Source organism: Archocentrus centrarchus, chromosome 16 (assembly GCF_007364275.1).
Source record: "Archocentrus centrarchus isolate MPI-CPG fArcCen1 chromosome 16, fArcCen1, whole genome shotgun sequence".
NCBI lineage: Eukaryota > Metazoa > Chordata > Actinopteri > Cichliformes > Cichlidae > Archocentrus > Archocentrus centrarchus.
In genome coordinates, this window is record NC_044361.1 from 803193 (window position 1) to 816689 (window position 13497).

At 46.9% G+C, this 13497-nt stretch overlaps 1 protein-coding gene across 1 annotated transcript in view; it reads left to right on the forward strand.

Annotated features, from left to right (window-relative positions):
* Positions 1 to 13497, forward strand: part of LOC115793883 (platelet endothelial aggregation receptor 1-like) — a 151321-nt gene that overhangs the window by 35042 nt on the left and 102782 nt on the right. Inside the window, exons 6-21 of the mRNA XM_030749049.1 lie at positions 390 to 636; positions 2864 to 2966; positions 3259 to 3395; positions 3747 to 3959; positions 4866 to 5040; positions 5170 to 5290; positions 5379 to 5542; positions 6349 to 6451; positions 7725 to 7877; positions 7968 to 8099; positions 8182 to 8313; positions 9072 to 9194; positions 9336 to 9554; positions 10807 to 10916; positions 11038 to 11164; positions 12747 to 12809. Of these exons, the coding sequence (XP_030604909.1) occupies positions 390 to 636; positions 2864 to 2966; positions 3259 to 3395; positions 3747 to 3959; positions 4866 to 5040; positions 5170 to 5290; positions 5379 to 5542; positions 6349 to 6451; positions 7725 to 7877; positions 7968 to 8099; positions 8182 to 8313; positions 9072 to 9194; positions 9336 to 9554; positions 10807 to 10916; positions 11038 to 11164; positions 12747 to 12809 (2322 nt within the window). The remainder of the gene's footprint in view (positions 1 to 389; positions 637 to 2863; positions 2967 to 3258; positions 3396 to 3746; positions 3960 to 4865; positions 5041 to 5169; positions 5291 to 5378; positions 5543 to 6348; positions 6452 to 7724; positions 7878 to 7967; positions 8100 to 8181; positions 8314 to 9071; positions 9195 to 9335; positions 9555 to 10806; positions 10917 to 11037; positions 11165 to 12746; positions 12810 to 13497) is intronic.

Consider the following 13497-nt stretch of genomic DNA (forward strand, 5'->3'; position numbering starts at 1 on the left):
TTATTTTGATCCTACCCGCTGGCTGCAGTCCACAGCTATGCCTACCAGCACACAGCCTGCTGTCTCTAAGGTGGGGAGCTGCAGCCAGACCCCCACAGAGAACAGAGCAGTCATGAATGACAGACAATTACAAGGAGAAGCTGTGGCTCCACGCTGGCTGTGCAGCAACTGCACGCAGGCTAAAACAGCCTAACTGCCCTACCTAAGATTTGAAGGGTATGATGCATACACCATAACTGTGGTGTATGCATGTATATGTGCACTGCCTCTAAGTTTGAAACAAAATCATAAGGTGTATATAATTGGTGGAGAAAGCCAAAACTCAGCTTTAAAGAGCATGTTTGACGTGACTGAGTAACTAAGGCTGGTTTGGTCCTTTTACCTTTCAGCTTGTGATGACAAACACTGGGGCCCAACCTGCGAGCAGCAGTGCGAGTGTAAGAACGGAGCTGTGTGCGACCCCGTGAGGGGAACGTGTCGGTGTCCTCCGGGGTTCATCGGACGCTACTGCGAAGACTCGTGTCCGGCCGGCAGCTTTGGGAAGGGCTGCCTGCAGAGGTGCCAGTGCGCGACCGGAGGATCCTGCGATAAAGCCACGGGAGAGTGCGTTTGTCGAGATGGATTCACGGGGACTTTGTAAGTGCACAAAAATGTAACCGTGTAAATAACAGCTCAGCTTATCATATTTCTGACATCCAACACTGACTTTGTGATGAACATGTACAGACAGGTTATTTCACTGAAGCATCTTACAGTCTACAGACTGTTTACCTGCTGAGTCTGGACCTGCATGTCAGCACACTCATTTTGGCTTCACGATAGTGAATTCATCTGCAACCATATTTAAACACTGAGTTTACTAGAAGAAAAGTTAGGAGATGATTATTAAGGTACAACAATCAACTTCCAGCTCCGGGCGATGGGAGGAATGCTGATGGAAAAATGTGGTCAGATTTTTCACTGCTCCTAAAAGTAAAAGCAGAGATTCATGTAAATCTGCTGAAGGATGTCTGAGGAGGAAAATAAGGCCACACTAGACATTTGTGGGACTATATTTAGGTAATCAGATGCAGGAAACATACAACTTGAAGACTCATACCTTTCTAAAGTTCTTTTAGCAGCAACCAAGAAGTGAATTAGAAATGTTGGAGAGACGGCACCAGTTAGCCACAAAATGAAAACCGCTGTTCTTGTGGAGGTCCCCCTCGTGCCACCAAAATTCCCCTGAGCCCTCAGGGCCTGAGCGTGGAGCCGCTGTGGGTGACGCTCTGGCTGCAGATCCTCGTGGACTTTCCGGGGTTTGGAGTTGTTCTCCTGCAGATCAACGCTTTGGGGCTTTGCTGTGTTGTTTGTGGTGCGGTGGGATGAGTTTAGGATCTGGAGACCATAACTGCATGTACAAAATTAGATGGCAAACCAGCTAATAGTTCAGATATTTTGGTGGCCTTCCTTGAGTCACTCTTGGAGCTAAAAATGAACAATGTGTTTCCCTTTTCAGTACGAGGCATTTTTAGAATATTGTACTTGGTCAGTTATTTCTTTTGGGAGACACTTGATTAGACTCTACTTAATTATCGGCATTTTCTCAGGAGGAACGTCGGACCCCGATCTTCCTCTCTGCTGATCCGCCTCTTGTTTGTTTCCACAACTTAATTTGAAAATAGAAAAGAGCCCCCGACGGTCTGCTCTGCACTGAGTCATCTGTTACACCCTGTTTTTTAGATGGCCCTGAGGATGAGTAAGCAGTAAAAACACTTCCCCACTACACATTAGTGGAAACTCTCATACTGCCAATGTGAAAGCACAACACTCCACTTTGAGCTAAATAAAAAAGGCAGCTTGGCAACAGTGATGATGGGACGAATCTCTCTGATTAATTGTGTATATCTGTGGCCTTTTCACCTCCAGGGTGTTTTAGAAACAGGTAGTGATCAATAACATTATGGATAAAGACACATTCAGCTGTGCTGATCATTCTGTGAAGCTTTGCTTATAGTACTGCTACAGCTTATTATTATTATTATTATGATGATGATGATGATGCAGAAGAGCATCTCTGAAAGCACAGCAGGTTGAACCTTGAAGCAGATGAGCTGATTGGAAAATGTTACCTGGTCTGATTAATGTCAGGTTCTGCTGTGGCGTTTGTTGGTGTGATGGTGGAGAGCAGGAAAGCATGGATCCATCCTGCCTCATATCAGCAGTGGTGGTGTGTGTGTGTGTGTGTGGGGGGGGGGGGGGGGGGGGGGGGCACACTTTGGGACCCTCAGGAACAGCTGAGCGTCATTTAAACTCCACAACCATAAATAAGTATCATCACTGATCTTCTGATGGCTTCTTCCAGCAGGATAACGCACCGTGTCACGAAGCTCAAAGTTCACTGCACTCAGATGGCCAACAGAGGCCAACAGAGCAGCTCTCCTGGTGGAACAGGAGATTCACAGCCCAAAAAAATCTGCAGCAACTGTGTGATGCTGTCAGTAAAAGCCCCCCCCCCCAAAAAAATGTTCCCTTTCTTAAAGAAGTGTGGAAACTTTAACCAAAATTAAAGACAAAAAGTCCAAGTGAAGGACCTTTAACACGTTTCCTGTGACATTTGCAGCAGAAGGTTTTTCTTTTAAAATATTTCTCATTTGAAAGATGAATAAATTAAGTGCATTTCAAACATATCTCCACATATTTCCACATTCATTGAGTCTATAAGTACATTTTACAGTGCAAAGATTAATAAGGATTATTTTGAACTGTGTATCTGCTGCAGAAGAATAAATGAGCACAGCAGGTTCCTGAGGAACAACTAACACCAGTGCAGGCTTTTGGACTAAAGGTGCAGACATTAAGCCATCTTCTTTCTCTCCCCCAGCTGCGAGAAAACATGTAGGAAGAAATGCCAGGCGCGGTGCCCCTGCCAGAACGGCAGCATCTGTAAAGGCAAAGGGATCTGCGCCTGCCCTCCTGGATGGATGGTACATTTTCAGGCTTTCAGCTAGAATTTTTCTGTCATCCCTGCAGGTTGCCAGCTTTTAAATGAGCTTGTCTTTCATATTCCAGCTGGCTTCAGATTCTGGAAAAACTTGTTGTAACAGTGATATTTTTAAAGGATGCACCTGCACGACTTGTATGTGTTGTTCTGATTGTTTGAGCCCATCTGACAGCAAGTTATTTTCTGAGTTACTGCTGAAATCGGTGGCATTTCATTCCATAATTTTTGCATCTGTTTGTCTTTTTTCTTAATGATTTTTCCATTTTGCTCCTCAGGGTGCAGTCTGCACTGAGCGATGTCCAGAAGGACGGTTTGGGCCAAACTGCACTGAGGAGTGTGTTTGCCACAACAACGGAAGATGTGGCGCTGAAACCGGGCAGTGCCAGTGTGCCAAAGGGTTCACTGGGAGCAGGTGTGTGAGTGAACGTGGACGTGTGGAAATGTAGGCCGTGTGGCTGTTTCTGCCTTTTCTTCTTTTCCTGTGCATGTGGCTCTCCAGTGTGCTGACTGCTGCCACGTGTTCAGGCTCAGCTGAAACTTTCGTCTGGAGAAAACATTTTAAAATGTTTTGGCACCTTCTCCAGTTTTTGTCTTTAAATTCTTGTCAGTGAGCAGGAGTCATTTGAGCGTGTTTGTTCTGCAGAGGCGCAGGAAAACAGAAGGTTTAGATTTGGTTTGTGCGCACTGTCAGATCAAACACACAACTGTGCATTTTATCCCATTGCTCCAGCTGTGTTGCACCTCTGTGTTTCCCTCCCTTCAGGTGTAAACAGGAGTGTGCTGCGGGCACTTACGGCCAGGACTGTAAAGGTGTGTGCGACTGCGCTAACGGAGCGCGCTGCTACAACATCGACGGCGCCTGTCTGTGCGAGCCGGGCTTCCGCGGTCCACACTGCAGGGAGAGGATGTGCCCGGACGGCAAATACGGCATGCACTGTGAGCGCACGTGTCTCTGTCAGGACAAACACACACTCAGGTGAGAGAAGCCTGGCTGAGGCTGCAGGGGTGCTCAGGCAAAGCTTCAGTCACTGCTCTGAGAGCTTCAGCAGCTGAGGGGCTCGTTTGAATCTGAAGATAGAAAGAGATATTTTAGTAACATTTTTGTTACAAAGGATCACTCTGGATTCATGCACTGAGTTTTTCTGGTATTCTTTTGGAATTTGCACATCACTGCTGCCCTCCTCCAAACTTTCTGTTTAACCAGTCGCTGTTTTCTCACTTTTAATAACGTTGTAGGTTAACAGTAAAGTTTGTGTTTGCTATACTTTTTAGACAGTGATATTGTAATGAAAGCTTCATACAAATATGTGTGAAGGTGACATATTGTGTTTTAATGATCCCTCCACTCTCTGCTTATCTGAAGTCAGGTTGCTGTTTCCTCAGCAGTGTTTCCAGGTCCTCCTGGTGAATCCCGAGTCATTCCCAGGCTACAGGAGATAGAAATGATAATAATCTCCACCAAGTTACCTCACCAGTACCTTAACCCAGTTAGACTTTCCCAAATATGGGTGAAATCATATCACTGCATCGTGCTGTTGCAGTAGACACTTAATTCCATTAAAGAGCATTAAAGACCTGGTTGGAGCTGAACAGGTGTGAGCAGACAGCCACAGGTGGGCATCACTGTGCCTGATTAATATTTTGTGTTGCCAGAATGGTGGCCCCATTTCCACCTGGGGGGGTTAATCACACAACATTATCTTAGTTGAACGGCTCCACCAGCACTAAAGCCAGACTCTCAGAAATGACCGCATCAGTAAACAGTAGTTTAAGTGGACAGAGTCAGCAGTAGGAGGGGAAGGAGTGGGCGCTTACAGTCGGTCTCCTCTGGCACCGAGGCGCCTGTTTCTGCTACGTTCATGTTTGTCTTTATATTGTCCAGCTGCCATCCAATGAAAGGAGAGTGCACCTGCCAGCCGGGGTGGGCGGGACTGCACTGCAACGAGACCTGTGCTCACGGTTTCTACGGTCACGGCTGCCTGGAGCCGTGCCTCTGTGTGAATGGAGGGGTGTGTGATGGTGCCACAGGGCGATGCCACTGCAGCCCCGGCTTTACGGTCAGTGTGATTTTCATACGTTTGCGTTATGAGTCACTGTTCATCGATCGGAGGTCCTCTCAGACCTCAGGTGACTTATTTTCTGTGCTTGTCGTCTTCATGCCAACCAACGTCTGGGGGTTACTGCAGGGGGGTCACTGTGAGAATCCCTGTAAAAGTGGCACCTATGGAAAGAACTGCTCTTTGGAGTGCTCCTGTGAAAACTATGTGGACTGCGCACCGATCGACGGGGCTTGTTTCTGCAAAGAAGGTTAAAAACAATAAATCAGAAGAGAATGAATAAAATCACGAATTTCCCCAAAGAAAAAGAAGACTTACAGTTATTCACGTGTCTCCAGGCTGGCGAGGGCCGGACTGCTCCGTCCCCTGCGCCGAAGGAACCTGGGGTCCGGGGTGCAATGCCAGCTGCCGCTGTGCCAACGGAGCAAAGTGTAACCCTACAGATGGATCCTGCACCTGCATGGCTGGGTGGCAGGGGGCGCGCTGTGACCAACCGTGCCCGGTGAGTATTTATTTTTCTGTGAAGCTGTAAAAGACGTTGTTGGTATATCAGGGATTAAAATGAGATGATTTTACCAGACAGCAAAGAGCAGCTCTGTCCTTTATGCAGCAGCTTCTGTGGCCTCAGACAGCTCTGTGCTCAGGGAGACAATAACAACCGCCTGAGCCTGCACATAGCTGCTCACAGGCACAGCAGTGACTCAGTTTGATGGGTGAGCTAAAATGCAAAGCTCAGGTTTGGTGTTTGAAACGTGCATTAAATCTGTTCTTGTATATTTAAAAAAAGATCAATTTAGAATTAGTCCACATTTGGGGAGCCCAACGTGTGCAGTAAGAGAACACATTGAATGCATGATTAAATATAAGCAAATAAAAGCAATGGTTCAATAAAAAGATCAGTTTGTAGTGTGTGTGTGTGTGTGTGTGTGTGTGTCCCGGACTGAAGACACAGCATCATACAGGAACAGGCGTCACTCTGGAAAATTTTACTGTAAAATCCAACATATATTTATCCTAAGCCACCCTGTCCTCCATAAGACTGACAGTCAGATCATGATGCTGATAGTTATACAGGATAAGTCAGTTTTCTGATCTGCCGCCTGTGCAGCTCTTCATCTTCGCCCTCTGTGTGCGTTAATCTGCGTTTTGGAGACGTACCCTCCTTTCTTTGCCATGCCGACCCACCAGGCTGTCTGCACAGCAACACTTTGCCAGTGTAGTATTGTGCCTCACTGTGACTGGGCTGGCCGAATGTTGAGGAGATTCCCCTGACGATTCTTTGCCCGTTGGCACTTGTTCACTGTGCAGATGGGCACGTTTGGGCCCGGCTGCCTGAAGAGGTGTGATTGTGTTCATGCCGACGGCTGCCAAGCTGCCACCGGGGAGTGCCGCTGTCTGCCAGGCTGGTCGGGTAAGTGATGACGTCCCGCTGATGTATCGCTGCCAGCTTGGCTTTGCTTTCACAGACGCCTGTGGCCTGATAGAACTGTGAGCCACAGGTTTGAGACCATCCTCCTTTATGCTCTTTGCACTGCTGAGTGACGTCAGTGAGTTTGGATATTTTTCCTTGTATTGTCAAATCACCTGCAGCTTTCCTGCCATAGCAGCAGCTTGGTGCTCCTGCTGATTTCTGCGTTCAGCACTGAAACCTTTAAAGGTGCAAAAGAAGGAAAACTCCAGAAACAGCAGCTGCTGAGACGCTCACATTAGTTTCTGTCAACATTTTTTCTTCCTTCTTTCTGCGTGACATGAACTAAAGGGAAGGTGGTGCTGATTACTAACTGCACATGAATCATTATCATCAGAAATGACTGTAATTCGGTTATTTATATAGCACTAATTCACACACCTGTCGCCTCGAGGTGCTTCACCTGTAACTCATCACTAACATTTGATCAACATTATGCTAACACATTTTGACAAAGTCAAAAAGTCCTTTCTGCCTTTCTCTAAACCAGGGGTAAGAAACTCCAGGCCTCGAGAGCCGGTGTCCTGCAGGTTACAGATGTGTCCCTGATCCAGCACACCTGAGTCACATGACTGAATCACCTCCTCAGTCTGCAGTCAAGTTCTCCAGAGTCCTGCTGATGACTTCTATATGTGACTCAGGTGTGCTGGACCAGGGACACATCTGAAACCTGCAGGACACCGGCTCTCGAGGCCTGGAGTTCCCTACCCCTGCTCTAAACCCTCGTCAGGGTCAGGGTTCATGACTGACCTCATGAGGTTAAAGTCAGCACACACACACAGACACACATGCACACACACACACACACACACACACAGACACACATGCACACACACACAGACACACACACAGACACACACGTACACACACACAGACACACACACACACACACACACACACATGCACACACACACAGACACACACGTACACACACACAGACACACACACACACACACACGTACACACACACACACACAGACACACACACGTACACACACACACACACACACACACACACGTACACACACACACAGACACACACGTCGTTGTTGCCTCCATTCTCGTCTTTAACCACGTTAGCATCACTAACTGTGAAACTGCTCCTGCTGGGAATGCTTTGGTCCTTCAGTAAACCTGCAGGTCTTTATGAAACTGATGATGTGATCGCCTCAGTAAAAGTTGCCTGCTTCATTCATGCACCCACCGCTTCCTTTAGGTCCCCGCTGCAGTGAGCCGTGCTCAGAGGGCCTGTGGGGGCGTCACTGTAACCAGACCTGTCTCAAGCATTGCCCCAACAGTGACACGTGCTTGAGGGAGACTGGAGCCTGTGTGTGCCGCCCAGGCTTCTGGGGAGTCACCTGTCAGAGCAGTGAGTGTTGCTGCTGATGAGTTAAATAAAAACTGACCAAAGAGCCATAAATGCACGTCTGTCTGATATCGGCCTGACCGTGTCCTCCAGAATGCAGAGCTGGTACGTACGGCGACCAGTGCAGCATGTCCTGTCAGTCCTGTGGCCAATCGTACCGCTGCCATCATGTGACAGGAGAGTGTGACTGTCTACCTGGATACACCGGACCAAACTGTGATCAAGGTGTGCAGATTGTCCAAACTCGCTGATCTTTCATTTATGAGTTAGTGCAGGTCATCTTACCGGTTACACTCTCTGTTTACAGTGTGTCCAGATGGCTACTTTGGAAAACAGTGCTCTGAGGTGTGCGTCCCCTGTGCCAACAACTCCACGTGCAACCACCGGGACGGTCACTGCGAATGTTTGCCCGGCTGGACCGCTATTGACTGCTCCAAACGTGAGCGCCACACGGTTTCACGCAGGGATGAGAACATGACAGTTTTTTGATGTTCTACAGGGTCAGAACTCACAGTGATCATCTGCTGGTTCATAATTCCCGCTGCCGTTCACCCACAGACTGACTGTTATAGCTGGAAGCTGCCGCCCATACAGCCTCTGTGTGTGTGCAGTCCCGTAATTACAGCCTTGATTTGAGCACCTTGTTTTTCTTTAGATCTTGAAGTGATCGGCCTGTTAGCTTGGTTAGCATCCATAAACTGTACAGGTGCATCACACAGACACACACACACCTGCTAATTAGTGCTACGAAACTAACACAATACCAGAATTTCAGTGACCAGGACTGAAGCAGAGACTTCTTGGATGGACTGTACCACAAACAGACCATAATATGTGTCAGGTTTGTGCTTTAAAAGGCACCAACACCAGAGGAGCCCTCACAGAGTTCTCAGTGATCATGGTGTGTATCGTAGAGACGTCTCTGAGTGGGAATAAACCACGGAGACCAAAACGGTTTTTTGTCATTTGCTGTAAACATGTTTTTTTATGCTGTAAATTTTGGTATTTTGACTCGGAGGTCTGTGAGGTTTGAGTCGTTCTTGTGTTTTTGTGGCTACTCAAGGATACAAATAAAAGCCAAAAATATTCAGGTTACTGTACAATAAAAACACAGGATAGTATCTGTACTATAATAAAGAACCAGTCTCATCACAGGTGAGTCTAACGTGTCGCTGTGGTACGTTTCTCGTTTTCCAGCATGTGATCCTGGACGTTTCGGTCCATTCTGTGCTCAGACCTGTTCCTGTCCAGCCAACCTGCTCTGTGACCGATTTACTGGAGACTGTGTGTGTGAGAGCGGAGGAGTTGACTGCAAGCAAGGTACGGGCATCGTGTTTCCACGAGTATGGGCGCTGTAACACTGACATTTACTGACTTTGCTCAGCAGCCTCACCTCTGTGCTGTGATTCATGGAGGTTTGGATAATAATGACTGAGTAATGAAAGCTCCTCTGCTCGTCAGACTCATCTCTGCAGACAGGCAGTCTCATGATTCCTCTTCCTCCTGGTGAGAGGGAGTCCTGGGGGGCCATCGCCGGCATCGTTGTGCTCGTCATGCTGGTGGTCCTGCTGCTGGCTCTGCTGCTGCTCTACCGCCGCCGGCAGAAGGAGAAGCAGAACAACACGCCGACCGTGTCCTTCTCCACCAGCCGCACGGTCAACTCTGAATATGCTGTTCCAGGTACAGGTACACAGGTACACACAGGTACAGTTTCAGTGGCTCGTACCCACTCAGTGCTGTAACACATTAAAACCTGATACAACCAGTGAGACACTGGACATCACAGCTCACAGCATCAGCAGCTTAACAAAGAGTCCGTGCTCTGTGGATATGAGGTTGGGGTTCAGCAGTAGGTGAGGTCAGTGTAGGGGTTAGGGGTGAACAGCCAGTGAAATGACTCAGCACTGAACCTAAACCCGTGATGTGGTGGTTGCTCCACCGTTCAGGTTCCAGCAGGTTTGATGAGTTAAAGAAAGCGCTGCAGGACTGAAGTGAACATTGTTATTTATGTTGTGGGTGGCACGCTCGTGGGGAAAAAGAAAAGCCTCACATTAATGAGCAGGTGAGCTGCAGCGCACTCAGCTGCATGGAAACGCTCCACGTTTGAAGCTGCTTTGGTTTCCTTCACTGTACTTTTCACAAACTTCGTGTTTGTCGACACAAACAGTTCACGTGTGTTGTTGGTACTCGGCGCCGCAGCGAGAGACAGACGCTGTAACAGAATCAGTGGATTTGAACCAAACTCAGGATCTTTCCCGGGACATCGAGGGATTCAGGTCTTCGATGGTCTCCTCTTCCCTCAGAACTGTGACTTTTTCACTCTTCTGGAAAATATTAATTTGTGAACATGGACACAAATCAGTAGACAGGAGACTGAGAGCGTGCTGGTGTGTAAGCGATGCTGAGCTGAGTTTCTCCTTCCCTGCTGGAGCTCAGCCTCACACCAGAAATCCACACCACTCTATCTGACAGCTGACGACAGGATGTTTTTTAATGGGCCACATGAATTCGTTTATTATGAGAATAAATCACTGAATACATTTGCATATAGTATGTTTGGATTTGAAGAGCTAAACATGATTTCAATGCTTCAGTTTAACCAAACACATTTTTCCACACTAGATCACATGTTCGGTATTTAATATCTGTCAGTAATTAAAATCATATTTAAAGGATAAATGAAACGGCAGTGGGACTGTGGCAGCGTTTGTGGTATTGTTGTAAATCTCACTGCTTCATAAAAACATTTTAAACTGATGCCTAACCTTTAACATATCCGTGTCAGCTCCTACACCATAATTCTCATTTTTGGACAAACTGACTGTTGTGCTGATGGTTCATATCTCGCTGTGTTTGTGGAAGGCGTTTTATTGACCTTGAGGTGATTTAATAGCAGCAGATGTGATGCCATGTGTTTGTTTCTGGCCTGCAGATGTTCCTCACAGTTACCACCATTACTACTCCAACCCCAGCTACCACACACTGAGCCAGAACAGGCCCCCGCTGCCGCACCTCCCCAACAACCACGACCGCACCATCAAGGTAAATGCCATCTCTGGTGCACCGCTCCGCTCCACGGAGACGTAGGAGTCGTTACGCTTCATTTGGCTTTTGATTTTACTGTGTACGTTTGTGATGGTTTATCGTTCTCCCCGTCTCACAGAACACCAACAACCAGCTGTTCTGCAGTGTGAAAAATGCAGAGCGGGAGAGGCGTGGCCTGTTTGGGGTCGAGACCAACGCGACTCTGCCTGCGGACTGGAAGCACCACGAGCCCCGCAAAGACTCAGGTCTGTCCGGCTGTGTGAGAGTCGCACCTGCAGCCCAGAGTAAAATGGGCGCATTAACATTTACAGGCTCATAAAAGCGAGGCGCTGGTTTCCTGACCTTCTGACCACAGCCGCATTAAAGTAATCAGTAAAACCTGCAACTGCTGGAGAGTGTAGCGAGTGCAAAGCAAGGTGTTACTGTAATCGCGTTAATATAATGTAGTTATCAAATTACAGTCACTAATTCAACGGTTGTCGCTACATGCATTCATGAATTATGGGTGGAAAGGAAACATTAACCGTAGTTCGTGTGGGAGACGCAACAAAGATGTTCTTTCAGAGAACAAAATGATGCTGAAGTTAAAGACCTCATGTGTGTCCTTTCTTTGAAGGAAGACCTCGGCTCATACGTAAACTTTAATATTATTTTGATGCCTGGAAACTGTTCAGTGGCTCCTCTGCCACCATCCAGAAACGGCAGTTCCTCTAAAGGCCACTTGAGGTCGTTTCCAAAGGCGAGTCAGTCCCCATGTTAATGTTACAAAGGCCAACTTTATGGAGATGAGCCTTATTAAACCATGCAGCAAGCCTCTGGTGGCCAGTGAAGGTACTGCAGGTGAAGCACCAGCCATCATTTACAATAAAAGATTTTAATTTGAAATACTCAGGATTAAATATTTACATGTGAATGAGTAATGACTAAAGCACTGGTACTTAAAAGGTGTTATTATGCTTTTTCTCTCATGTTCCAGTGTTAGATGATTAAATAGTTTAAATATTTAAATAATGAGATAAATGTGTGTAAAGTAATCTGTGCATTTAAAGCTGCAGACTCGTTTACATTTTAGTTTCCATCATTTTCTTGTGAGTTTGTGCCAATAAGATCAGCTCGACGTGGATTTCCTCATGTGGTCATCTCAGGCACAGCCAGAGCCATGGCAACAAGAAAGCAGGGCTGTTTGCAGAAGCTAGGAGGGGCAGCCAATCAGAACGCAGTGTGGTTTAAGGGAGGGGTCCTTAAAGAGACAGGACTTTACCTGCTCTAACTGTGAAGCAGTACTTTATGGCCATCTGCCGATAAAAACAGGCGGTGAATGAGAAGCATGGCTTTCTGTTTGTGATCCGAAGCCTCTGTTACAGCTGCTCACTGGTGCTGATGAGCTCAAACGTAGAGGTGGCCATCAGAAGTACAGCTGATAATGGAGGATCGACCTCAGTGCGCTGAACTGTCCGAGATTAAAGTGACTCTGTGACAATGAAGGAAACAGGATTAAAGGTTTGGGAGGGCTGCAGAAGATTTTTAGATTTAAAATCTTTCTCAGGTTCTTTAGAGAAACACTCACGCACTGCTGAGAACCTCAGGAAGCTTAAATGGTTCCTGCTTGCCCAAACTTTATCGACCATCACATTTCCTAGTCAGGAGTGCACACTTGATAGGAGACTATAAAAATAGTAAGGACTTCATAAAAGGTGAGAGTTGCATTGCCAGCACCTATCACTCACCTGGGATTGATTTTACAGCTTCCACAGCGGTTTATCTGCTTTTGATTAGCTGGCTATAAAGGAAAATCAGGACGTCTGATTTGTGTTTTATTGTTAACAGGAGCCTTTGGCATCGATCGGAGCTACAGCTACAGCGCCAGCCTCGGAAAATATTACAACAAAGGTAGTTTATCACCTTATTTTCTCTCCTGCTGCTCCCTCCTGCTGAACAGTTGGATGTGGATGACTTTCAGTCTTTATTCATACAGTTGGCCTGTAGATGGCGCTGTTGTTAATCAGTGAGGCCACCAGCGTGGTCCCCAGAGGATTGTGGTGACTGTCCTTCAGACACCCGTGGGGGTGGAACTGAGCCCACACGAAGGAGCGAAGCTTCTGTTTCACTCTCATTTTTTTAACTTTTAGTTTCTGCATCGTTGTTCTGCTGCCGCCTCTGAGGCAGCTCACGCCTGACCTCCAATGCTGTGTAAATAAAGTTCGGCTTGTTTGTTTACTGATGACATCATCCTCAGCTGTGTTTGGTCCCTCTTAGCAGAAGTTAAAGTGATGCATGTAAATGTGTGATCTGGGAGGCTGTGTGTGTGTGTGTGTGTGTGTGTGTGGGGGGGGGGGGGGGTCCTTGCAGTGCAAACACACTGAGAAACATGATTGTTGCAGAAGTCAGTGAATCACTAAACAATGAAACCATCAAACAAGCAGAAAACTTCCTGTTTCCTGTGTTTGACCTTTAACCTATGCTGTCACATTGGTGAAAATGACAGCATGTTGTTTATTATTTCACTCCATAAAGTAATAAGACGGTCTGATGGTGGTTTTTGGATTATTTAGTTATTGGGAGATCGCATCATTCTTCT